Genomic DNA, 25,019 nt, shown 5'->3' with positions numbered 1-25,019 from the left:
TTGGTATTTGCATTGTATAATATTTCTACAGTGAACATGTACTGCTTTTTTGTTATAAGAAAGGAGTTATATTAAGGTAAAAAGTTTCATAACTCATTGCTAAAATTGTTTTTTATTTTTTATTTTACTTCTAAGTAAATATGCATTTAATTTTGAAGTTCTCACAACACTTATTCAAGAACAAACTTGTGGTCTTTTCTCTAAGGCTTATGCTTTCTTGGTAGAATTTTTTTTTAAGTCCTTTTTTGACAATTGGATTAGAGCCTCAATTCCACTGAAATATTGGTTTTAACTTAGTTTTGTCATTTTGGAAATTATTGAATATGGAAGAACTCGGATTAATTTTCTTAAATTCATGAAGTTTTTTGTCTATGTGATGAAAAGTGATAGAGATATTTGCTTTGTAGCGTTCTATGTTGTATTTTGAAATATTTTGTGACTCCAGCAGATGGAGCTAGAAGTTAATGCATCCTATGGTGTTCTGGCAGTTCAGTTGGTTTGGTTTGGTTTGGTTTTAAACTAAGTACTCTGGGATTATTAAATTATCTTTAAGTTTAGATACCTCTTTTGGGGATAGGCATTGGATATCTTTCAAAAAGGCCGTCATGCATACTGATTTAGACAAACTACAGGGTTTCTGAATTTTTAGAGTTCTACTGTGTACTGTATTGAAGCATGTAATTTTAGCTTTCTGAAGTAGAGAAATTTGACTAATATTTCTTTTTATTTTACAAATTAACATGTAATAATATATAATAAAATAAAGGTAGTGGTAGTATGTTATGTATATTAGCCCTAATTTTTAATTTAGAAATGTTTTATGAAAATTATAGACTATTTTTTTTTTTTTTTTTGTGAGGAAGATCTGCCCTGAGCTAACATCGATGCCGATCCTCCTCTTTTTGCTGAGTAAGACTGACCCTGGGCTAACATCTGTGCCCATCTTCCTCCACTTTATATGGGATGCCGCCACAGCATGGCTTGACAGGCGGTGTGTCGGTGCGTGCCCGGGATCTGAACCCGGGCTGCCAGCAGTGGAGCACACGCACTTAACCGCTACGCCATGGGGCCGGCCCCTATAGACTATTCTTAAGGGATATTTATGTGTGTGTGTCTGATGTATGTTTGTAAAATGCCAGAAACTTACTAAGTTTAACACAGTTGCCAAGAATATAATTACTACTTAGGAATGTGTATTAGATATATTATTTTTCTATATATTAGATGTTCTCATGGTAACTTTAACTTTCTGTATGTTGCAGATTTGATAATTAGCACAAGCTAAGTCTGAAACTTGCACATTTATTCTGGTTAATAAACTTAATTTTTTGCTTTTAATTATTCAGACTTTGGAAAAAAGCTGGTTATTTATGTAGGTGATTATCCTGTTAGGTAGGATAAGACCATCAACTCTCAAATTCTTTGTGTTAAGTGAATATTTCTTGCAAAAATAAATACAGTGGAGGTTCTCGATTATATTATATACTTTTCTACAATTGTGGTTGTCAAAACCATCAGTAGTAACATTGAGTCTCTTGGAAAAAGGGCAGTTGGGGGAAATAATTTTTAAAAATTATATATATTTAAAGTTCAGTGCATAACAGAAGGCATCTAGTTTCATGACAAACTAAATGAGTTGGTATTCAGAACCTTTGTGATCATCCTGTCATTTTCACTTGTTCAGCAGACATTGCTGCTTGTTGCTATCTGTGGATACGGATTTTTTTTGTTTAGCTTTTCCTAACTATCTTCATTTTAAGTGTATTGGTTAGAAACTTTTACTGATTTGTGACCTTTTGCCTAAGGCAAAGTTTTATTTTTTAACTTTAGAATCCCAGAGAAGAATTTGAATTTGTAGTTTTCACTGCATGAAAGGGACATATATGATCAGAAACTCTGAAAGTATGTATAATTATAGATCAATAACAGTAAAAAAAGTCTCCTTTTGTGCTACAAATGATAGTTGATTGTTTCAAATTGCAAAAATGGAAGTAAAATGTTTCTTTCCTCACTGATTATAGAAGTATAGTGGACTCTAAGCATTCAAGGGGTTTATATTCACGGTTGCAACTATTTGAGACCAGTCTTTGAAGCTCCCTGCCGGGTGGTAATTTGTGATTTTGCTGAGGCTAGAATTTGAATTGTGCAGTCAGTGAGGGTAGTAAATAGAGTGAGTGCACCATGTAGCTGGTGACTGCTGGGTAGCATCTCCATCTCAGTTCAGCTTTGGGTCTTCTGCCCTTCATATGCATTTTGTAGGGGAGTATATAACATAGGGATATGGAGAATTTTGAGTTTCACAAAGGAGTTTAAATATATGTTTCATAATTTTTAAGGGTCTTTATGTGCTCCTTATAGAAAACTTAGAATTTGAAAGGAAAAATCATCTATAATTCGTCCACATTCACATTGTTAATAATTTGGTGTATTTCTTTGCAGTTTATTTCCTATGTCTATTTTTTGTCATTGTTTTAATATATTTTTAATGTGAGAGATATATATATATATATATATATATATGTTGTTGTATAAGCTTTTTTGTGTGTAATGAGAATAATTCTTTAAGGAAAGGGTTGAGAGCTAATTTTAGCTGTAACTCACATCACTTTCTTGTCTTTATCTGGTGTAATTGCTGGTGTCCATTAGAATTTTTCAGTTTTTTTGGACCATTTGCATTATGTTGAGACAAGGCGGGGAGAGGCACCTGGTTTAACGTTTTGGTATGTTGTTTCTCTTCTGTTCTTCGTGAGAGCCCTATGAATTAAGTTATAGCCTATTTTGTACATGAGGAAATAGAACCACAGAGTTGAATCCCCCTTTCCAGGTCATCTATAGCTGGTAGATGCAAACCTAGGCTGGTCAGACATAAAGTGCCACTCACTCAGACATCTGGCATCAGGACTGGGAAGGCCATTTAAATCATGAATAATGTGAATACCTTGTTTTGTTAGAGGATATTATAGTACACAAAGTACATATAGTACATTCAATGCTTTATTGAAGTTGGAGTTGTTAAAACCTTTCTGTATTTGAAAGATGTTTTGGTGTTTTAAGAAGATGTGGATGTACATGTGCACACAAATATAAACAAATGTAGGAGTGTTTAGTTCTGCTTTAGTGTACAGACTGATCAGAAGCTCAACTAAGCATTTTGTTTTACACAGATGGGTAGAATTAATGGGCTGTCATAGTCTCAGTTTAAACAGTTCTCTTAGTAAAATCTTATTAAACTGATGTGCTCTTTTCAGCAGATGATATTAACACAATTCAGGATATTGTGCCTTTTTACCCAGAATGTTGTGTGAGATATTGCACAGTAATGTAGAAAGAGCAGGAGAGCTGGGATCTAATCCCAGGTGTGTCATTTGTAAGTTACGGAATTTGTGAGGAATTTACTTAACTTCTTTTAGAAAAGAGTCCAGTTTCTGAGTGAGTTGAACAAGGGGATCTTAGAGTTCTTTTCTGCTCCAAAATTCTATGTTTCTATGTTATTCTCGGTTCGCTAAAATAAAAGTAAACTCTTGCTTATTTTGAACAAATCTTAATTTCAGATTCTTACAGAGATTATATCTGCTTAAGTATTTTGTTGAAATAAAAATCTTTGTTTAGTCCATTAGAAACAGGAAGAGAGGTCCTTTCAATCTAAAGCAATTCTGTGGAGAAGATATAAAACTAGTACATTTTTTTCCTAGGAGATGGTTTTTTTTTTTCTTAGTGTGAATTGTAAGTAGCAGGCATCGAACAGCATAATAGGAAGGAGTTTAACAAAGTGAGACTTTGCAGTTATTTCATTATTATGTTTAAAATTTTTTTAGGACATCATCATTTGATTAGAGTGTACTTTCTAAATGTATCAAAGAATATGATGGAAAGGGTATAGAAAACGGAGAGACAAGAGTAAGCTTGATGATTTTTGTGAAGTATCCTAGAGACCCATTGTAGGAATGTACACTGAAACAGTTAAACTTTAGGAATTTAGGGCAAGAGAATAAAGAAAATGGATATTCATAATAGAGAACAATTTTATCTATTAAGAGAAAACTAAGGCATAGGAGTTGAGGTTGAGGCTTTATTCCATTGTGGAGTTGTATGTTGAAGGAATTAAAAAAAACGGGACAAGGCTATCAGTAAGTATCTGGGGAGATCAACTTGAAATAGTGTAACTACAGGTTAAAAAACATTTTTTTAATGGTTAACAAATCCATGAAGATAGTGAGTAAAGAACAAGTACTCTCTGCTGTGATGTTTTATGCCTAGAGCTTTTCCTGTATTTATTGTTTTATCAGGAACTAAGGCTCAGACATGGAGTAAGAAAAATTAAGAAAATCAATTTTCAAATGTTGGTAGAGAAACACTTTAAAGGCTAAATATAGGGGCCGGCCCCATGGCTTAGTGGTTCAGTGTGCGTGCTCCACTGCTGGCGGCCCAGGTTCGGATCCTGGGCGTGCACCGACCTGACGCACCGCTTCTCTGGCCATGCTGAGGCCACGTCCCACATACAGCAACTAGACGGATGTGCAGCTATGACATACAACTATCTACTGGGGCTTTGGGGGAAAAATAAATAAATAAATAAAATTATAAAAAAAAATAAAAAAACAAAAAAGGAGGAACTGATCAGTTAAAGGCTAAATATAGCCTGGCCAAGATGGAGTGAGAGGGACTAGATAAACAGTCGTCCCTTGGTATGTGCGGGGGATTGGTCCCAAGACCCCCCCAAGGATACCAAAGTCTGCTGGATGCTCAAGTCTTTCAGTTGGCCCTCGGTATTCATGGGTTCTGCGTCCACAGATATGGAGGGGCTGACTGTACCTTCTCACCTGAAATGAGATTTTCAAGAAAACATAGGCGGTGAAGAATAGTAATCCCTGAGAGATGAGAGGTGAGTGCTGTGACCGCTCCAAGGTGCTGCCTGGAGGGATGGGAATGCAGGCCACACTGCTGCAGAGGAAACCCAGGTTGGGCTGAGTGGTTCTTTGGGTTGAGGAGAAAAGCTGGGAGTTCAGAGAGGCCAAGGTGACCGGAGCTCACTGGGCAGAGTCCTGGAAAAGAGAGAGTGGCACAGAGAAGCATCTTGTTTTCCACTGATGGATAAAATTAATGGGCTGTCATATTCTCAGTTTAAATACTTCCCTTAGTAAAATCTTATTAAACTGATGGGCTCTTTTTGGCCCAGAAAAACAAACAAAAAATGTTTAGATTTTCACCGGGTTTCATTCCTTACTGGAAGCTCTGGGGAAGAATCTACCTCCAGGCTCGTTCAGGTTATTGGCTGAATTTGGTTCTTTGTGGTAGGACTGAGGCCCCCATTTCCTTGCTAGCTGTCAGCCAGGTGCTGGTCTTTGCCCTAGAAGCTACCTGCTTCTTTTCTCTTGTTTTCCATGTGACACCCCCCCCCCCCCCAAGCAAAGGTGGGTTGAGTTTCTCCCTGACTTGCCTTTCTGCTGGATCTCTCTGACTCCAGCTGGAGAAAGTTTTCTGCTTTTAAAGGCTAATTTGGTTCGGTTGCACCCATCAGGCTAATCCAGGATGATCTCCCTATCTCTATTTATTAAAGTCCATAACTTTAATTATATCTGCAAAATCCTTTCTGCCCTGTATACTGGGTTGAATAGTGTCCCCCTACCCCCAAATTCAGGTCCACCTTGAACCTCAGAATGTGACCTCATTTGGAAATAATATCTTTGCAGATGTAATTAATTAAGATGAGGTCATACTAGATTAAGGTGGGTCCTAATCCAATTACTAGTGTCCTTATGAGAAGATAAAACAGAAACACGGACACCCCAGGAAGAAGGTCATGTGAAGACAAAGGCAGAGATTGGAGTGATGCATCTACAAGCCCAAGAATGCCAAATATTACAGGCTGCCACCAGAAGAGATAAGGAAGAATTCTTCCCTAAAGCCTTCAGAAAGAGCTTGGCCCTGCTAACACCTTGATTTTGGACTTCTAGCCTCCAGAACTGTGAGAGAATAAGTTTCTGTTGTTTGAAGCCTTCCTGTTTGTGATACTTTCTTACGGTAGCCCTAGAGGACTAATACACCATGTAACATAAAATATTCACAGATTCCAGGGATTAAGATGTGGATATCTTTGGAGGTCCACTCTACCTACTTTGAGTCTGCAGCTGAGTACAAAGCAGGAAAATAACAACCCATAATGAGGAGAAAATCAGTCAATTAAAACTGACTCACTATTGACACAGATTCAGAATTAGTAGACAAGAACATTAAAACATTTCTTATAACTCTATTTCGTATTTCCCAGAAGCTAGAGGAAAGATGAAACATATTGATGTAAAAAAAGAAGAGGTAAAAAAAGAACTAAATCAAACTTCTAGAGATGAAACCCTTAATGTTGGTATGAAAATACATTGAACGCAATAAAAGCAGATTAAACATTGCAGAAGAGATCAGTGAACTTGAAGACATAGCAGTAGAAAACTGTCCAAAAAAGAAACATACAAATTAAAAAATGGCTGAAAAACTGACCAGGGCATCAGTGATATAATTGATGTTCTGAAGGATGGAGGGTTAAGAAAAAACATTTGAAAAATTAATGGCATAAAAATCTCAAGATCGGATGAAACTATAAACCTGCTGATCCAAGAAGCTCACCTGGCCCTATATACAAGACACATGAAGAAAACTATACCAAGACATATCATCAAATTGGTCAAAACCAGTGATAAAGAGAAAATCTTAAGCATTCAGAGAAAAAGACATAGAGTACAGAGGAGCAATAGTAAGAATCATATTATATTTCTTGTGGGAAAAAATGCAAGCCAAATGACAGTGGAGTAACATCTTTAAAGTACTGAAAGAGAAGAACCCTGTCAAACTAGTTCTGTATCCAGTGAGAATAGTTTTCCAAAACAAAGGCAAAATAAAGATGGGTGTCAGAGTACAAAAAGTAAAAATTCATCACCAGTAGACCTGTACTACAAAAAATAAGGGAAGTCCTTTAGGCAGAAGCAAATTGGTAGGAGATAGAAATCTGGATCTACAACAGAATGAAGAGCACTAGAAGTGGCAATTTTGTGGGTAAATACAAAAGAGTTTTTCTTTATTATATAAATCTTATTAAAAGATAATTGGCGGGCCGGCTCCGTGGCTTAGAGGTTAAGTGCGCGCGCTCCGCTGCTGGTGGCCTGGGGTTCGCACCGCTTCTCTGGCCATGCTGATGCCGTGTCCCACATACAGCAACTAGAAGGATGTGCAACTATGACATACAACTATCTACTGGGGCTTTGGGGGAAAAAATAAATAAAAAATCTGAAAAAAAAAATAAGTAAATAGGTTTGTGACAAGGACCTGGATTGTCAGGGAAGATGTATTTAAAAAAAAAAAGAAGATAATTGGCTGTTTAAATAAAAAAGTAACAATGTATTGTGAGTTTTATAACGTGTTGTACGTGTTGTACGAGTAAAATGTATGACAACAATAGCACAAAGGCAGGAGGAAAGAAATGGAAATACACTGTTGTGATGTTCTTATGCTGTACTTGAAGTGTTGTAATGTCACTTGAAGGCAGATTGTGATGAGTTAAAGGTGTATGTGACAAACCTGAAAATAACCCTAAAATACCTCAACAAGGAGATATAGTCAGTAACAAAGGAAATACAATGGAATCATAAAAATAGTTAATCCAAAGGAGAACAGAAAAAGAAGAAAAATGGAAGACAGAACAATGGGACAAGTAGAAAACAGCAAACTGATAGACTTACACTTGACCATATCAATAAACATCAGTGGTCTAAAACCCCAATTAAAAGGCAGAGATTGTCAGATTGAATAAAAGAGAGACATAAGTATATGCTGCCGACAAGAAACACACTTTAAATATAAAGACACAAATAGGTTAACAGCAATAGAGAAAAAAGATATACCATACTACTTCTAATAAAAAGAAATCTGGAATTGGTATATTATTATCAGAAAAGTATAAGGAATATTACCAGGCATAAAGGAGATCATTTCATAATGATGAAGGAGTTCATTCATCAAAAGAACATGAAAAGATCAATAGTCAAAATCACAATTATATTCAGATATATCAGTATCCCCTTTTCAATAATTGATAGGACAAGTAGACAGGAAAAAATTAAGGATCTAGAAGACTTGAATAACACTCTTAACCAACTTGGCCTAATTTGCATTCGTAGAACTATCTGCCCAACAATAGTAGAATACACACTCTTTTCAAGTACACTGAGAACATTTACCAAGAAAATCATACTCTATGCCATAAAATGTCTCAATACTTTTGCAAGGATTTAAGTCATACAAAATATGTTCTCTGATGATGAAATTAGATGGGAAATCAGTGACAGAAACATATCTGGAAAATCCCTCAAGTATTTGGTAACTAAATAACATACTTCACAATAACTCGTAGGTCAAAGAAGAAATCAAAGGGGAAATTTGAAAGTACTTTGAACTGAATGAAAATGAAAATAAAACAATTCAAAATTTTTAGCACTAAAATGACTGTTTTAGAAAAGAAAAAAAGGTCTCAAATCAGTTCCCACAGCTTCCACCTTAAAAAACTAGAAAAAGGGGAGCAAATGAAGTCCAAAGTAAGGAGAAGATGGGAAATGAAAAAAGGTGAGAGGAGAAATCAGTGAAATAGAAAACAGAGAAAATCAATAAAATTGATAAGGCTGTAGCCAGATTGATCAAGCAAAAAAAAAAGGAGACATTAATTACGAATATCAGGAATGAGAAAGGTGACGTCCCTACAGATTCCACAGCTATTGAAAGGATAGTTAGTGCATGTTATGAACACCTTTATGCCAATAAATTCAACAATTTAGAGAAATGGGAAAATTCCTTGAAAGACAAAAATTACTGAAGCCCTCTCAGATGTTGTGGAAATGTTACAAATATTCTCACAAATAAAACTCTTGGCCAAGAGGACTTCACTGTCAGTTCTACCAAACGTTTAAGGAAGAAATAGTACCAATTCTACATAGACTTTGAGAAATTTGAAAATGAGGGAATACTTCCTAACTCATTGAGGGCAGCATTGCTCTGATACCAAAACCAGACTGACTGTAGATGAAAAGAAAACTACAGACCAATATCCCTCGTGAACATAGATGCCTAAATTCTGAACAAAATTTTAGCAAATCAAATATAACAAGTAAAAAGAATAATGCATCATGTTTGAAAAAATCCATGAATGTAATTTACCATATTCACACGCTAAACATGTCTTATGGTCATCACAATATATGCAGAAAAAGCACACGACAAAATTCAACGTCTGTTCCTGATAAAATCTCTCAGCAAACTAGAGAGGAAAGGGAATTTCCTCATCCTAATAAAGAGCATCTATGAAAACCCTACAGGTAACCTCATACTTAATAGTGAAAGGCTGAATGCTTTTCCCGAGATTAGAAACAAAACAAGGATGTCCCCTCTTACCCTTCTATTCAACATTGTTCTGGTCATTTTTAAAAAATAAAGGACATTCAGGGTTGGAAAGGAAAAAGTAAAACTGTCTCTATTAACAGGTGATATGATTGTCTATTTAGAAATTCAGATGGAATTTATTATGAAAAAGCTATTAGAACTAATAAGTGAATTTTGCAAGGTTGCAGGATACAAGATCAAAATACAAAACTCAATTACATTGCTATATACTAGCAGTGAATAATTGGAAATGGATTTAAAAACCAATCCCATTTATACACAGTAGCATCAAAAATAAGAAATACTTAGGGATGTGTGAGACCTATATACTGTAAAACTATAAAACACTGCTGAGAAAAATTAGAGAGTGCCACAATAAATGGAGAGATACACCGTGTTCATGGATTAGAAGACAATACTGTTAAGATATCAGTTCTCCTTAAGTTGATCTATAGATTCAATACAATCCCAGTTAAAATCCCACCTGGCTGTTTTGTAGAAATTGAAACGTTGATCTAAAATTCAGATGGGAATTCAAAGGACTTAGAATAGCCAAAGCAACTTTGAAAGAGAACAAAATTGGAGGACTTACTACCTGACTCAAAGGCTATTTTAAGGCCATAGTAATTGAGACCATGGGGTATCAGCATAAAGATACATAAATAGATCAATTCAATAGAATAGAGAGTCCAGGAATATATCCACACATATATTTTCAATTTGTTTTCAGCATAAAGTGTGAAGGCAATTTGATGGAAAAAAGATATTCTTTTCAACAAATTAGTGTTGGAGCAATAGGATAGTCTAGGCAAAAAATGAACTTCAATCCATACCTGGCACCGTATACAAAAATTAATTCAAAAAGAACGTAAACCTAAATGTAAGTCCTAAAACTGTAACACTTGTAGAAGGAAACATAGGAGAAAGTCTCTGTGACACTGGGCTAGACCATATTTTTTGGTAAGATAGCTAAAGCATGATCCATAAAAGAAAACATTGATAAATTGGACTTTGTCAAAATTAAGTAATTTTATTCTTTGAAAGATACTGTTAAGAGGATGAAAAGGCAATCCATAGATTGGCAGAAAATATCTGCAAATCTTGTATCTGATAAAGGACTTGTATTCAGAGTATGTAAAGAACTTGCCAAACTCAATAATAAGTAAGCAAACGACCCAGTGAAACAATTGGCAACAGATTTGAAGAGACACTTCACCAAAGAAAATATAAGTGGATGGCAAATAAGTTCATGAAAAGATGTTCATATCATTAGTTATTCATTAGGGAAATACAAATTAAAATAATTATGAGATACCACTATACACCTATTAGAATGACTGAAACTAAAAACACTGGCCATACCATATTTTGGTGAAGTGTGGATGAAATTTGAACTCTGCTGGTGAGAATGTAAAATTATACAACCACTTTGGAAAACATTTTGGCAGTTTCTTGAAATGTTGAACATACACTTACCATATGACAGCCATTCCATGCCCCCATGTTTACCCAAAAGAAATGAAAGCATATGTCCATGTAAAGACTTGTACATGAGTGTTAATAACAGCTTTAGTTGTAATAGCCACAAATTGGGGAAAACCCTGATAGCAGTTTGCAGGTGAATGGATGCAATCCAGTAACAGGATTCACTCTGATACATACAAAGTGACGAACTACTAATACATGTCACAGTGTTGAAAAATCTCAAAATAGTTGGGCTACATGACAGAAGCCAGACAAAAACAAGAGTACATACTACACATACCATTTATATAAAATTCTAGAAAGTACAGTCTTTTCTAAAGTACAGTATCAGTGGCAGAGAGGGAGTGTGGTGGGGAGTGGAAGGAGGCAGTGATTATAAAATGGTATGAGGAAACTTCAGGCTGATGGATATGTTCATTATCCTCATTATGGTGATGGCGTCACTGGTGCATTCTTTGTCAAAATTTATGAAATTGTCTACTTTAAGTGTGTAGTTTATTTTATGTCACTTATAACTCAAATTTGTTAGAAATTAATTTTTAAAATTTTTATATATGTTGTGATTTTCTTCGTTTTACACTGACAATCAAGACTTAATTCTAAAACTCCTTCCTTAGTTTGCCCCATAAGCTTTTCCTTAGAGGGTGTTTCCTTCGTAAATGTGTTAACATTTATCTATATAGATTGTAATGTTCATTCATGCAACTCTTAGTTATTGATTCCTTAGCACTAAAACCACTGTTGTAGAAATATGATCCATGCCTCATGGAACTTAGACCTAGAATTTATAATGATAAAATTTTCAGGCATTTGTAAAAAATATGAGAAGTGTAGGAAGCGGTGGAGTTTATGTTGCTTAAAAACATCGCAGCATATTGGAAAGAGCAGCTTAGCTGTTTTCCAGCTCTGGGACAAGGGCATGTTTCTGAACTGTAAGGCCATCCGTAAAAGAGAGGACCTACCTTATCATAAAGCATTTGGGGTAGAAACCTAAAGTATCCACAACAATACCTGAGATGTTAGGTGCCTAAGAAATAGTACATATTGTTTTTTATAGTTTTCTGAAGTACTGTGAGATATTTCATTGGACTAAAACTATCTTGTTTAAATTGAATACACTTTTATCTTTTTAACACAAATGATTTAAAATTGGCATTGCTCTATTTTCTGCCATGCCTAAACAAAGTAACGTATGACAATTGTGGTTTTGCAGCCCAAAAGAATAATAATTTATTATGTGATAATTTACATAATACTAATTATAGTTGTGCTGGAAGTAACTTCCTTGGAAACCATAATGAAGATAAAATGCTGTTGAGCAAGGTAGAGGTGAAAGACCATGCACTCAAGTTTATGAACTTAACCTGGAGGGCACAGCTTTGATCCCTGCCCACTGATTCTTAGTTTAGGTACAATTCTCAAGAAGTGCTGTAGATGGTGCCTTTACCTTACCTGTTAGGGGAGGGGAGGGATTGTTGCTGGACACATGTAAACTGCTGGTAACAAAAAACAAGAGCTGAGACACCTGCAGAGAGAGAGATGAGAGGAAAACTAGAAAGTGAACATCAGTACTCAGAAAGTATGATACAGAAGCTAATAGAACTGTATGTTAGTAGCCTCTGGGGGTGTGACTATTACTAAAAGCAAAAAGTCACGAAGTGCTTAGTTTGTCACGGGGGTTGTGCTGCTTGTCTTACAGGCATTATTTCACTTAATTCTCAACACCACCTGTAGACACGGTCCTCAGCCTCGCCTTATGGACGGCGAACCTGTGACTTAGCAAGGTTGGTGCGTGGAAGTGCAGTTGGGGCTGAACCCAGGCCTCTCTGAAACCCGTTTGTGCACTGAGCCTCCATTCCATGCGCTCTTCTCCGTGGTTAATACAGTAAGACCATCGGCTATCATTAGAACCCCTTTGAATAAAGAAAAGGGTTAAGATGGTCATCATCTTTTTTTAAAGGTTGGAAAGTAGAAAAGTATTTTAAAACAACTTTTACTTTAAGAAATTCAAATTAAAGTTTTTCCACTGAAAGATGTAAGATACTGTTTTCTAAAAAAATTTGTAAAACATTTTATTTCCTGCTAAGATAAGTATATTGTGAAATTTATTAATCTATCTAGATTTTTGAATAAGAAACTATGTTGATTTTGTTAATTACATCATCTTATCCTCTAAAGGGAGTACATCTCTCTGGGTAACCTGTACAAGTGCTACATTCATTCTTTCTGTTTGTACTCCATGCTGTTCCAAAATGACCTAGGGCAATCATGAAACATGTATGTTAATTTGTAACCAACACAGTTGGGGACTAGTTTACTTTGGTTCCTTGACCACTCATGTGCAGTGTCCGTCCGTCTGGATCGTAAGCCCTGTGAGGGCAGAGGCTTTTGTTGTGTTCATTACTGTGTCTCCAGTGCCTGGAACAGTGCCTTGTAAATGAGGGCCTTGAAAGAGCATTAGTTGCTTGATTTCAAAAGCACTGAATTATAATTGCATGTAGTTCATTGGATTTATGCATAGCATAATTTTTATCTTTGACTCTTGATTTTATAAATTTTATAAAGATTATAGCCATTATTCTGACAGTCAGTTTTATATTTGATTTAAAATTTAAATCAGTTTTACCTATAAAAAGTATAAGATGTTGGGCCCAATACTATCTCAATGACACACCTGAAGTTTTGTCTTTTTCTAAATCTATTCTTATTATCTTAGCTGCTTTTCATTGTGGTTTTATTAGAGTGCAGAATGTGCCAAAAATGGAACAGGTGATGTGAGCTTGCCTGCCTCTCTTACTTTTTCTTTCCCACTTGGAATTACTTACTAAAACTTCTGTGATGTAGTGGTTTTTAAAAATCCCAGGAATTAGTGCTGCCACTTGCAGGCTCTGTAACCTTGGCAAGTTATATAACTAGCCTGTGCCTCTGTCTTGTTGGGGGTTTGCTGTGAAGAGTAAATGACTTTGTGTAATATCTGTAAATCACTTAGAATAGTTCTTGGCACATAAGGGCTCAACAAATGCTAATTATTACTTTTAGGGTTTTTATGAGGCTCAAATTAAACGAGATTATGCATGTAAAATGTTTAGTAGAGTATCTGGCATTTATTAAGTGCTCAGTAAATGCTAGTGGCTCTGATTTAAATAATCAGGTGCCAATAAGTCTAAAGAGGCTGTGTCTTTGGATCTCAGCATATGTCATATCTTTAGTCAATTTATTTTAGAGCATGAGGAAAAATCATTAGTTTTTATATTGGCTTTTCCCAGTAGGTACAAGTTACCAAATTATAAAAATTTTAAATAAATATATAATTATTTTATAATTTCTAAGTTTAGGTCATGTGTTAGGCCTCTCCCTTCAAGTTTATGTTTATTTTTACTATTAAAAATTTGACTAATCTCATAATTTAGCATAGTAATTTTCTTGGACAAGGCCTATCAATATTTGACTTATCTTTCTTCTGTTGTTGTCCTCCTTATAGGTTTGTGGAACCTTGCTTCTCTCTTTTCCAATCTTTGTTTATTTGTATTGATGCCCTTTGCCTTTTTCTTTCTGGAATCAGAAGGTTTTGCTGGCCTGAAGAAGGTAAGTGAATCGTGTTTTGGAATTAAATATCATTCATGTTGAACTAGAAAAAGTAGGCTTAAACAACCATTTGACTGGAATGTAAAAAATTTAATTAATAATAACAACAACATATTAATAATGTTAACAATAATATTAATAATATTGCACATTGAATTATTTGGCATGTCCACAGGGAGGAAGTCATCTTTCGACCTTTGAATGCTTTTACAGTGTGTGCAGAGTTGGTGGAGTATTCTTTTGTAGAGTAAATAAACCTGATATGATAGCTATTATTCCTTTCTTAGGCTATTTCATTTATTTAAAGCATGATGTGAAATTCTAAAAATCTTAAAATATATTTTGATGTAAAAGTTATTTCACATCCAGTATTTTCAGGAGAGTAGCGTGTTATAAAATCAAACATGCTCCATTAGATAGTCAAATTCCCAAGATACTGTGACCTACTGATCTTAGGCGAATGTGGGAGGATTAGAAGTGGGCAAAATGAGAGACTTTAATTCACACTTTATAAGTGGTAACAACTTCATCTATCCTTGAACATTATATTTTAAAGTGAAAGGAACAGCGTTTCTATTTATAGCTTGTGGAGTTCTTTGCTATAAATTTTGGAACCTACTGCAAAGATTTAACTAGTTAATACTTTTTGGGTGACTTTTAAACTTGATAAAATGAGTTCTAATGTTACAGTTTATAGACACATTACATCTTTTTAATGTTTAGTTCTATTCATATTGTGAAATATGGAGTGAAAGTGTACCTACATATCTTATTATTGAATAATAATATAATGCCAATTAAGTAAATTTGGCGTGGGAAAGTTGTAAACTTGTGAATTATTATTATTACTTTCATATAACTTTTTGTGGATTCTTAGGAATGAAATTATTTAGTCTAATATTTTGACAACTCTTCTGATTTTAAACCTTAAGTATAGCACATTTTAGACCTATATATTGAAGGATGCCATGAAGGAACACTGAGAGGTGATAGTTAAAGTGTTGTGTCAGTGGATTCACCTTTCTGTTTTCTGGATATTATTCCATACTTTAATAGTCTGTGGTTGAAAACTAACAGTTGATTTCATATTTAGTAAATGTACTGAGAACAAAATAGATGGTTGAGTCTGGCAGTCAAACCTGACGTTGAGAAAACTGGTATATATATATTGGAATTGTTTTTTTTTTTTTTTTTTTGAGGAAGATCAGCCCTGAGCTAACATCCATGCTAATCCTCCTCTTTTTGCTGAGGAAGACCGGCTCTGAGCTAACATCTATTGCCAATCCTCCTCCGTTTTTTCCCCAAAGCCCCAGTAGATAGTTGTATGTCATAGTTGCACATTCTTCTAGTTGCTGTATGTGGGACGCAGCCTCAGCATGGCTGGAGAAGCGGTGCCTCGGTGTGCGCCCGGGATCCGAACCCGGGCTGCCAGCAGCGGAGTGCGCGCACTTAACCGCTAAGCCACAGGGCTGGCCCTGGAATTGTTTTTTATCATGATATTTTAAAATTATTTGTCATCTATGTAATGTAAAAGGATTATATAGTTTCAGTTTAAAAAGATCTTTGAGTTTTCATAATTTCTTGAAGAAATTATAGGAAGTTTTATTGCTGAAAGGGATTTAGTTCAAACTTTCCTTTTATAAAGAGAAAACTGAGGTGTAAAGATATTAAATGTTATTAAATTATCTAAGAACACATAGGTACAATTTCAGAACTAGTACTGAAACCCAGAGGTTGCTTCTAACCTCACCAAAGTGTGTTCTTCCTGTGTCAACACTGTGGAGAGCACTCTTAAAGCCCACAAGGTGGATGAGATGACCAAGGACAAAAGGGATGGAGAAGAAAAGAGGACTGTGGAGTGCTATGGAGCAAAGGAGCAAGGAAGAATTTTGAGCAGGTGCCGTCAGATAGCATGAGAACAAAAGGAGAATGATCTCTTGGAAGCCAAAAGACAATTTCTAGGAGAATGGAATGTAAAATGTTACATTGAAGAGGAGCTGAAGGAAAGAATATCAGGATCATTGGAGACACTTGAGAAAGCAATTTCTGTAGAATTTTGGAGCCTTTGATGGATATTCATTAATTTGACAGAGTTTTACTAAGCGCTTACTAAGTAATAATTATTATGCTATTATAGGAGCTTGCTGGGGACAGAAATGCAAAGACAGGGCTCCTGCCTTCAAGGGATGGACAGAAAGAGAAATCAGAGATGCAAGCAAATAGCATGCAGTGTGACGAACTTTCAAAACAACAAGGTGCTATGGGAGGCACTGCAGGAGTGGCTGTCTTGATTGCCTCGGGACTCTGGGAAGGCTTCACAGGAGGAGTCAGCCTGCACTTGAGCTCAGACTTGAAGGCTGAGCAGGGGTTGCTAGAGTGTGGCACGCCAGGCTTGATCAAAGGCATGCATTCTGCTGGAGTTGAGGGAATGGCTGATGCTTAGCTATAGAATGGAGAATGTGAGGTCAGGGTACACGGGAAGCTCGTCGGGGTCAACTCCTGGAGGCCTTGAGTCCTCTGCCAGGTAGTTTCGATTTTATGCTATAGACAACAGGAAGTTGGCAAAGGATTTTTGCCTCTATCATTTTCTTTAAATATATTTAGAGATAAATACACGTCAGATTTTCAACATATGTCACTAGGGAAAGAAGTACATGCGGCACACAATGTGATAACACTGTGTTTTGTAGAGATAGCACCATACTAAGTCAGTCAGGCACCTGGCTCTGTTAAACAGTGTTTCAACATATGTCATAAAATTTCCATGTTGATGTTTGCTTTAAATATGCAAAGTTCACCCTCTTCCATCTCTGCCCCATGTGTAATCTTACCAAATGTAAAACAACTGGTAAAGCCCAGTGTTCAATGTATATTTTCATATTTGGTATTATAGGTGTTTCTACTTAGGTCATGTGTTTTATAAAAATCTAGTTATTAGTTAAATAGATTATTTTTAAAAGCAGTGTGCAATCTGGACAAACCCCTTGCTTCCAAATTAATTTCCTCCCTTCTTGTGAACTAACCAACTAGAAATGGGACTTGGCTAAATCTGTTGGAGCAGAATTAGCAACCATCTCTAGATTAAAAACAAATGACACGAAAACCCAGTGACATGTCACTGTTCTCCTGTTGCCCCTTGTAGACTAAGGTCAAAGGGGAGAATCAGCTTGGGGAGGGATACCAGAAGGTAATTAAAGATATTTTTTACCTACTTTTGTACAGCAATTCTTCTCTCTAAATTTATTACTTCTAGTCTCTCTATAGAGAGACTCTCTCTATAGAGAGAGTCTCTCTATACACGTTGAAAAGAATATTCCTTTCTAAGCATATCTTTGACTATGGTAGTCACCTCAAAATTCCTCAAGGTCGCCAGCTGCATTTCCTGATCTCAAAGGGGACCCACGTGTTGAGTGATTGTAGGATATAATCGACATGACCAGTTAATTCTCAAACACAGCAAAGGATTTAAGACGAGAGCAAGAAGGCAGAGCTCAGTATAGTTATTATTTATTTGACTTCCGTAGCTGGGGAACGAATGGGAGTTGTAGAAACCAATTTAAAGAATTTGGTCTTTAATGCTGTTAAAGAAATGGGGAGGATGGGGGCCGGCCCCGTGGCTTAGCAGTTAAGTGCGTGCGCTCCACTACTGGTGGCCCGGGTTCGGATCCCCGGTGCTCACCGACGCACCCCTTGTCCGGCCATGCTGAGGCGGTGTCCCACATACAGCAACTAGCAGGACGCGCAACTATGACGTACAACTATCTACTGGGGATTTGGGGAGAAAAAGGGAAAAAAAGGAGGTGGATTGGCAATAGATGTTAGCTTAGGGCCGGTCTTCCTCAGCAAAAAAGAGGAGGATTGGCATGGATGTTAGCTCAGGGCTGATCTTCCTCACCAAAAAAAAGAAAAGAGGAGGATGGGGTTGTAGCTTGGAGGTAGACACTGTAGAATAATTCTACTTAGTATGCTCAGGGGAAGGGGCCAGTGGAGGAGACATTGAGGGTACTGAGGGGAGAAGGTTTGTCTTTAGAGTCAGACTGCCCGGGCTAGTTACTTAATCGAAATTTCAGGTGTTCTTTCTGTATAATGGATATGGTAATGATAGCTACCTTACTGTATTATTACTTATTTTTTTTGGTGAGGAAGGTTGGCCCTGTGCTAACATCCGTGCGCATCTTCCTCTATTTTGTACATGGGATGCCGCCACATACAATGTGGCTTGATGAGCGGTGTGTAGGTCTACACCCAGGATTTGAACCTGCAAACCTCAGGCCGCCGAAGTGGAGTGCACAGATGTAACCACTACACCACCAGGCCGTCCCCCTCTTACTGTATTATTTAGAGGATTAAATGAGAGGAGATTATTCGTGTGAAGTGCATAGCCCAGGATTTATCTCAGTAAATGTTAGCTATTATTGCCATTATCTTAGAGCTTAATGCATTTGACTGGTAGGTATTCTAGAAAATATCAGTGTTATATGGGATCATCAGAAAGCAACTGAATACACTATAGTCGGCTCTTAATTATTCACACATACTATTATCCTAGGCAATTTTAAGATGCTGTACTATTTTTCCCATTTTGAAATAGCATGGACTGAAGCAGAATCAAACTTACTTGAAGATAAAGTACATTCTAGACGCTGTTAGGAATGTTTAGAAAGCTTTAAAATTGGGGTAATCATGGCATGGTATTTTAAAATATTCATATTTTTCAGTTTTAAAATCAATTACATGAAAGTTTTGAGGGTTATTAGCTTTGTATGGTTAAGTCTAAGTGTGTAAAGTATACATTTGAGCCTTTCAATATTGTGCCTTTCTGTTATCTGTTTTGGTATTTACTTGTGCAGATTCTAGATAATGTTCAGATCTCTAGTTCTTTACACAGAACTGTAGGTTGTATCATAGTCATTAACTCTGTTGCTCTGTTGAAGTGAGTGTGTCAATGACCACAATCACAGCTGACGAGCAAGTTATACATTTCTGTATATCCCTTTAAAGCTCTTTGCTCATCGGTTACATTTGACACATCTAGTTCCAGGACAATATTGACGAGATCTCAGAAAACACTTCTAATCGGTAGATTCCACGCATTAATTTGAGTAGTAACAATCTTGTAATATAGTTAAGTTAAATTTCCCTTTTTTTCTTTTGGCCACCCTCCTGGTGCTGTTTTACTGTGTCTAAGTCTGGTGGAGTCCCTGAATGGCATATGGCCCCACCATACTCCCATTGATTCCCCTGGGCGATCGATTTTAAAACAGCCCCTTGCATATTGTGCCAAGATGCGGAAATTGGCCACTAGCCGCAGGCAGATGCAGAGCTTGAATTGAAAATCAAATTAAGCAGAATTCTCTACTTAGTTTTTAATTAAACCCTATGTTAATTCAAACAGGACATTTTAGGCCTGGGGGTTGACCATGTCCTTTTAAGGGCCTTAAATAGCCTTTCTTCTCTCTGCTTACCACGGCGTATGTTTCTATTTTATTAGGACCATCTCCTCGCTATTCCCATTCTTTATAGTTCTCAAGGGTAGGAGAATGTAAATGGTTTTGATAAAGCAAATGCTTTTTTTTAATAAGAAGGTAACTTTTATCTTGGAACTCTTACTGTTAGCAGTTAAATGTTTATGAAATTTAGATTATTTCACTGTCACCTATATTTATTGTATCGAGCATTATATATGTTCGTGTGTGTTTGAACCTGACCCCGTGCTTACATCTTAATGTTTCAACTCTGATAAAAAGATTGCGCCTGCTGAGTTTTGTTTAGTTTCGTTTCCTAGTGGAGATGCTTTCTCTGCAGTTCTTACCTTGGTCTCTCAATTGTGTACCTGAGCATGAGGGTCTTGGAGCCAGCAGCGCTGCTCTTCCTGCCATGCTGCAGACCAGCTCTGGGGGTCTCTGCACTCTGCCTCAGAGACCTCTAGAGTACACGGGGTGACGTCAGAAGATATCTTCCCGTCGCGTGATGAACTCGGAAGGTCTAACGTCTGGCTGAGGTTTAAATGGGAGTTAGGAATGCGTTTGTTTCATATTATATTTTAACATTTTACTTTGAATTAAAATATTATGAGGAAAAAATTCAACAACTTAATGAAAGTAAAAAAAAAATCTCATCAATGACAGATTAATTCATAAACCAAAGATGTTTCTGGGAGTAACTTTATATTGTGCCTCACCTTAATGCCTATCTTTGATTTGAAGTCATGGCATAAACTTTAACGTAAGTGACAGCAACATCCTGACTAATTACCCAAACCATCCAGACATCCCCAAATGTCCAGAACGTAGCACACGGTCTGTAGGATTAAGAGGTTAACTCCTGTAACTTCAAACGAAGTGCTTGATAATAAAAGCAAAAAGTACAAAATTTGAGGTAACTTCCTTTCTTAATTAATTAGACTGACCAGGTGGAAGCGAAGAGCTCCATGCCGGTGCTTGGAAGGTCTATAAAGCTGAGCACCATGACAGCACAAGAGAGGAGGAACAGAGATTGTTTTAATATGTTTCTATCCTGTGTCACAGTTTGAAATTGTCCTGGTTTATGTCCCTTTTGGCAAACTTACATAAAAGTGACCTTGTACTGTATTTTATGACCAGATGACTTTTTCCCCCCAGTGGCTAATTTGTATCAGGCCTCCATCTTAAAGAGACACAGAAATAAGTAGGAAGTCCAGCTCGGTCTCAGTGAGCTTTCATTGCATTCTTTCATTATTTTTGCTTGTTTTTGCCACTGATCATCCATAAATTGTTGGAAATGAGTGATTAAGGAAGTGCTGCTTAGTGTTAGTGGCACATGCACATATTTGGCATGGTTTCTGTGGGTGAGAGGAAATCACATACAAAAAGGAAAACTCCTGCTGGGACCCTTTCAAGGAAATTTACCTTGGGTTGCGTTTTGATCTTGGTGTTTATTACAGAAAATGGAGTCATATCTCACTAACTATTGTTATGTGTTAATTTGATTTTCCCAACACCTTCAAGAAAAAAAAATCACTCAGTAATTTATTAATAGAATTCCTCTACCCTCCCCGAGTCGAGAGCACTAGTTTTTCCATAGAAACAACATGGATAAGAATGATTATTTTCAAAACATTTGATTCTGGTAGTGTTGTTATACTCGAGGTTCCCTTTGGAATTGTTACTGTACTGTAAAAGGTGTGGTTATAACAATATAAACTGGGCATTTCAGACATATAGGATCTCAGAGAAAGACATATGAAAGTAGTATTTTGAGGAAAAGAGTACATTTATTTCATTTAAAAATTATTTGAGTTTATGAAGATTTTCAATTACAAATCATTTAGTTAATGAAGTGAAATTAATTTTGTCACTATTCTTAGTACAATTGCATATTGGAGGGAACTAAATTATAACTTCAGTAGCAATATCTGTTATTGGCAGGTAGCAGCTGTGTTTTTAAAAGACATCACTTGGTTCCTGTATACCTTGTGATGGTATGATACTTGGAATTGGACCATTATATAGCACTTGCGTCTTTCTCTCCATTTTTCAAAAAATGAGAGATTTCTACTCTAAGGCTAGATTGTCTCTTTATTTGCATGGTAGGATAGTGGCAAAATTGTGAGTTTTGGCATTTAGAAGACCTGGACTTAAAGCCTGACTCTTCTCATTACTGACCTGGGACTTCAGGCGTTCATGTCTGTAAAATGGGCTGGCAGTACTTACCTCCTCTGGTTGCTGAGGGAGGCTGAGTTACCTCACCCAATCTGTTTGTAAAGTACCAAAGACACAGTAGAAGCAGCAGTTATTATTAGGTGCTTAAATGTATCAACTATGTGAAAGTTGATAAACAGGAAGATTTGTGTAGGATTACTTTTTGTATATTATAGCAAAATGATATAAGAAATTATAGTGGCATCGACATAGTCAGCTTTATTTATTTACTTTTTGAAATAGAAATTGTTTTATCTTACAGCAGTATAGGTTGTAAAAAAAAATTATGTTTAATAGGTAACTAAACTTCAGACTTTATCTGATGATTAATTGCTGTATCATAATTCAGGGCTCTTTGTTAAATGAGGAAAAGTTTTGGTAAGGAAGAAATAAAAAATCACCAGATTCAGATTTTAAAGTAATTATACTTTTAATTAAACTGGCCCTAATACTTCTAATTTTCATGAAACAATTTTATAGAAATAATCATTGTCAAATAGAGTCTTTTTTCCAAAACTTTTTTGGGGGGAATTGAAAACTACCCACTCTTGGTTGGAATGAACTTTATTAGAAAGTAAAACTAAATGTCAGATTCATTGCTGCCTAGAGAGCTTCTTATATAATTATGATGCATACTCACAGGCCTGTAGGACAGGAGCTCACCCAAGAGGCTAGAGTTTAGATTGTTAAAATCTAATATTTATTTGGCATTTAAACTCATATTTATATGTCTATAAAATCATTTATTTAGCATGTCACAGTGTTAATCGTCTGATCTCTATGAAACGTTTGCCAGTATGTAGCTGAAACTTGGTATATTACTTTAAGCCATTTATTTGTCCCATTTGTACCAGAAATAAAAGTTGCATATTCAGACACATCAAAGGCAATAGGATTGTTTGATAGTTTTGACATTAGGTAATATTTTAGGTTGCGATATATCTACTTTTCTTTAAAACTTAAGTCTTTAACAGTTACACTACTTAAAAATTGATTGGTTTGCAAACTTTTTGTTAAGGAAAGGAAATTCTCATCTAGAAAGACAAGTTCTTACTGTTATAGAGTGACTGAATTTCAAAGCAGCTGAATTGTTAAAAAAATTTTTTTAAATATATTCTTTTAGTGATTAAGAATAAGATTAGCAGGCAAAAACTGAAAAAATAAGGATACATCAACAGTAGAAAAAGTTAGAGTTAAATATACTGAAATGATCAGATTTACAGGAAACATTTCCTGTATCTTTCTTGAAACACAAAGAAAAAAGAAATTTTAAGTTGTTTTATAATGGTGGGCTTAAATATTCTTATACTTGCATATTTTAGTTGAAATTACTTGATATTTAATGTTTTTCTTTACATATTAATGAGTATTAATTTTTAGAAGCAGTCAGTTTTTAAAACAGACTTGTGAAGGACTTAAACATTTTTTTAAACCTTTTTTGAGGTATCAGAAAGATCTGATCTTTTAATGATTTTTGTTTCCTTCTTAAATGCCTATAATTAAATTACATTTCTGATCTATTTTTTAGAAGAGATTTAATGAAGTACCCTATGTTGTGATAAGAACTTATTGCAGTAGTTAACTTAAAAATACTTTGATTCAGTATTCTGAATAAGATTTCTCAGAATTTGTTATTACCTTAGCTCAGGCTTCATCATTTCTTGGATTGTTTAAGCCACTGTTCATCTGTGTTTTCTGCTTCCAGTTTCATTCCCATACAAACTAACCTCCATGATGCCTTCTAACATTGTTTTCTTAATAATATTGTTGCTTATGTAACTCACCTCTGTAAAATCTTTTTTTTTTTTTGATGAGGAAGATTGGCCCTGAACTAACATCTGTTGCCAGTCTTCCTCTTTTTGCTTGAAGAAGATTGTCCCTGAGCTAACATCCGTGCCAATCTTCCTCTATTTTGTATGTGGGACACCTCCACAGCATGGCTTGATGAACAGTGTGTAGGTCCATGCCCAGGATCCGAACCCGCTAACCCTGGGCCGCCGAAGCGGAGCCATGAGCCCAACCACTACGCCACCAGGCCGGCCTCTGTAAAATCTTTTGATAGCTTCTACTGCCAACAAAATGAAGTCTAAAGTCCGTAACATTACATATAAAACTCTCTGGAAATTTGCCTTCAGTCTGTCTTTTAGGCCACTTTTTTCGTGAGGCTCCCCTGTTCACCGTAAGCCGTGTCCCCGCTGAGCTCCTCACCTTGCCCAGAACATTCCGGGTTCTTTCACAGCCGCATGTCTTCACGTGGTGTTCCTTGGCCAGGAAGCCCTCCCCTCACTTCCCTGTTTGGTGAAATCTGTCCTTAAGTGCTACCTCTTGGGTGGGCCTACGGTCTTTCCAGTGGGCCTTCTGGAGTGGTGACCTGCTGCCTCTTCCCCCGCTAGTGATCACAGTTATATTGTGATTATTTGTTGACGTGTCTCTTTCTCTTTTTTCCCTTGGTATTTCCAAACATGTATACTTAGGCGTACTGTGGACAGAGCTCTTGTACAGGGAAAATGAAGCATGAAGGCTAGGTAGGTCTTAGGTCCCCTTGATTTGTCAGACGAGAGGGTCGGAAAGCACTTCAGTACAACACATGGGGACTGGCCATGGGTTCCTGCACCGATATCTTTCAGGATGTGACACTTTTAGAACCTCTTAGAACTTCAACACAAATGAAGACAAGACTTTGCTTTATTTTGGTACAGCTTAGGCTATTAGTCCAGAACCTTCAGATGACATTATAATGAAGCCTATCACAAATAAAGTGAGTCTTTACAGAATCCTGACCATCCTTAGCTTTGTTTACAGAACCAGACCTCCCCACCTCTACCCTGATTCTTCAGCTAGCTGTTTAATTCT

At 36.3% G+C, this 25,019-nt stretch overlaps 1 protein-coding gene across 3 annotated transcripts in view; it reads left to right on the top strand.

Annotated features, from left to right (window-relative positions):
* Positions 1-25,019, top strand: part of LMBR1 (limb development membrane protein 1) — a 162,929-nt gene that overhangs the window by 57,760 nt on the left and 80,150 nt on the right. For all 3 annotated transcript variants that reach the window (XM_087433681.1, XM_087433676.1, XM_087433671.1), the window contains exon 5: positions 14,384-14,487. In XM_087433681.1, the coding sequence (XP_087289807.1) occupies positions 14,384-14,487 (104 nt within the window). The remainder of the gene's footprint in view (positions 1-14,383; positions 14,488-25,019) is intronic.

The sequence above is a fragment of the Ceratotherium simum genome, chromosome 1 (genome assembly GCF_057802395.1).
Source record: "Ceratotherium simum simum isolate JZ-2026a chromosome 1, ASM5780239v1, whole genome shotgun sequence".
Lineage (NCBI taxonomy): Eukaryota > Metazoa > Chordata > Mammalia > Perissodactyla > Rhinocerotidae > Ceratotherium > Ceratotherium simum.
Note: the sequence above shows the minus strand (reverse complement) of the source record. Positions and strands in the feature narration are given on the sequence as shown.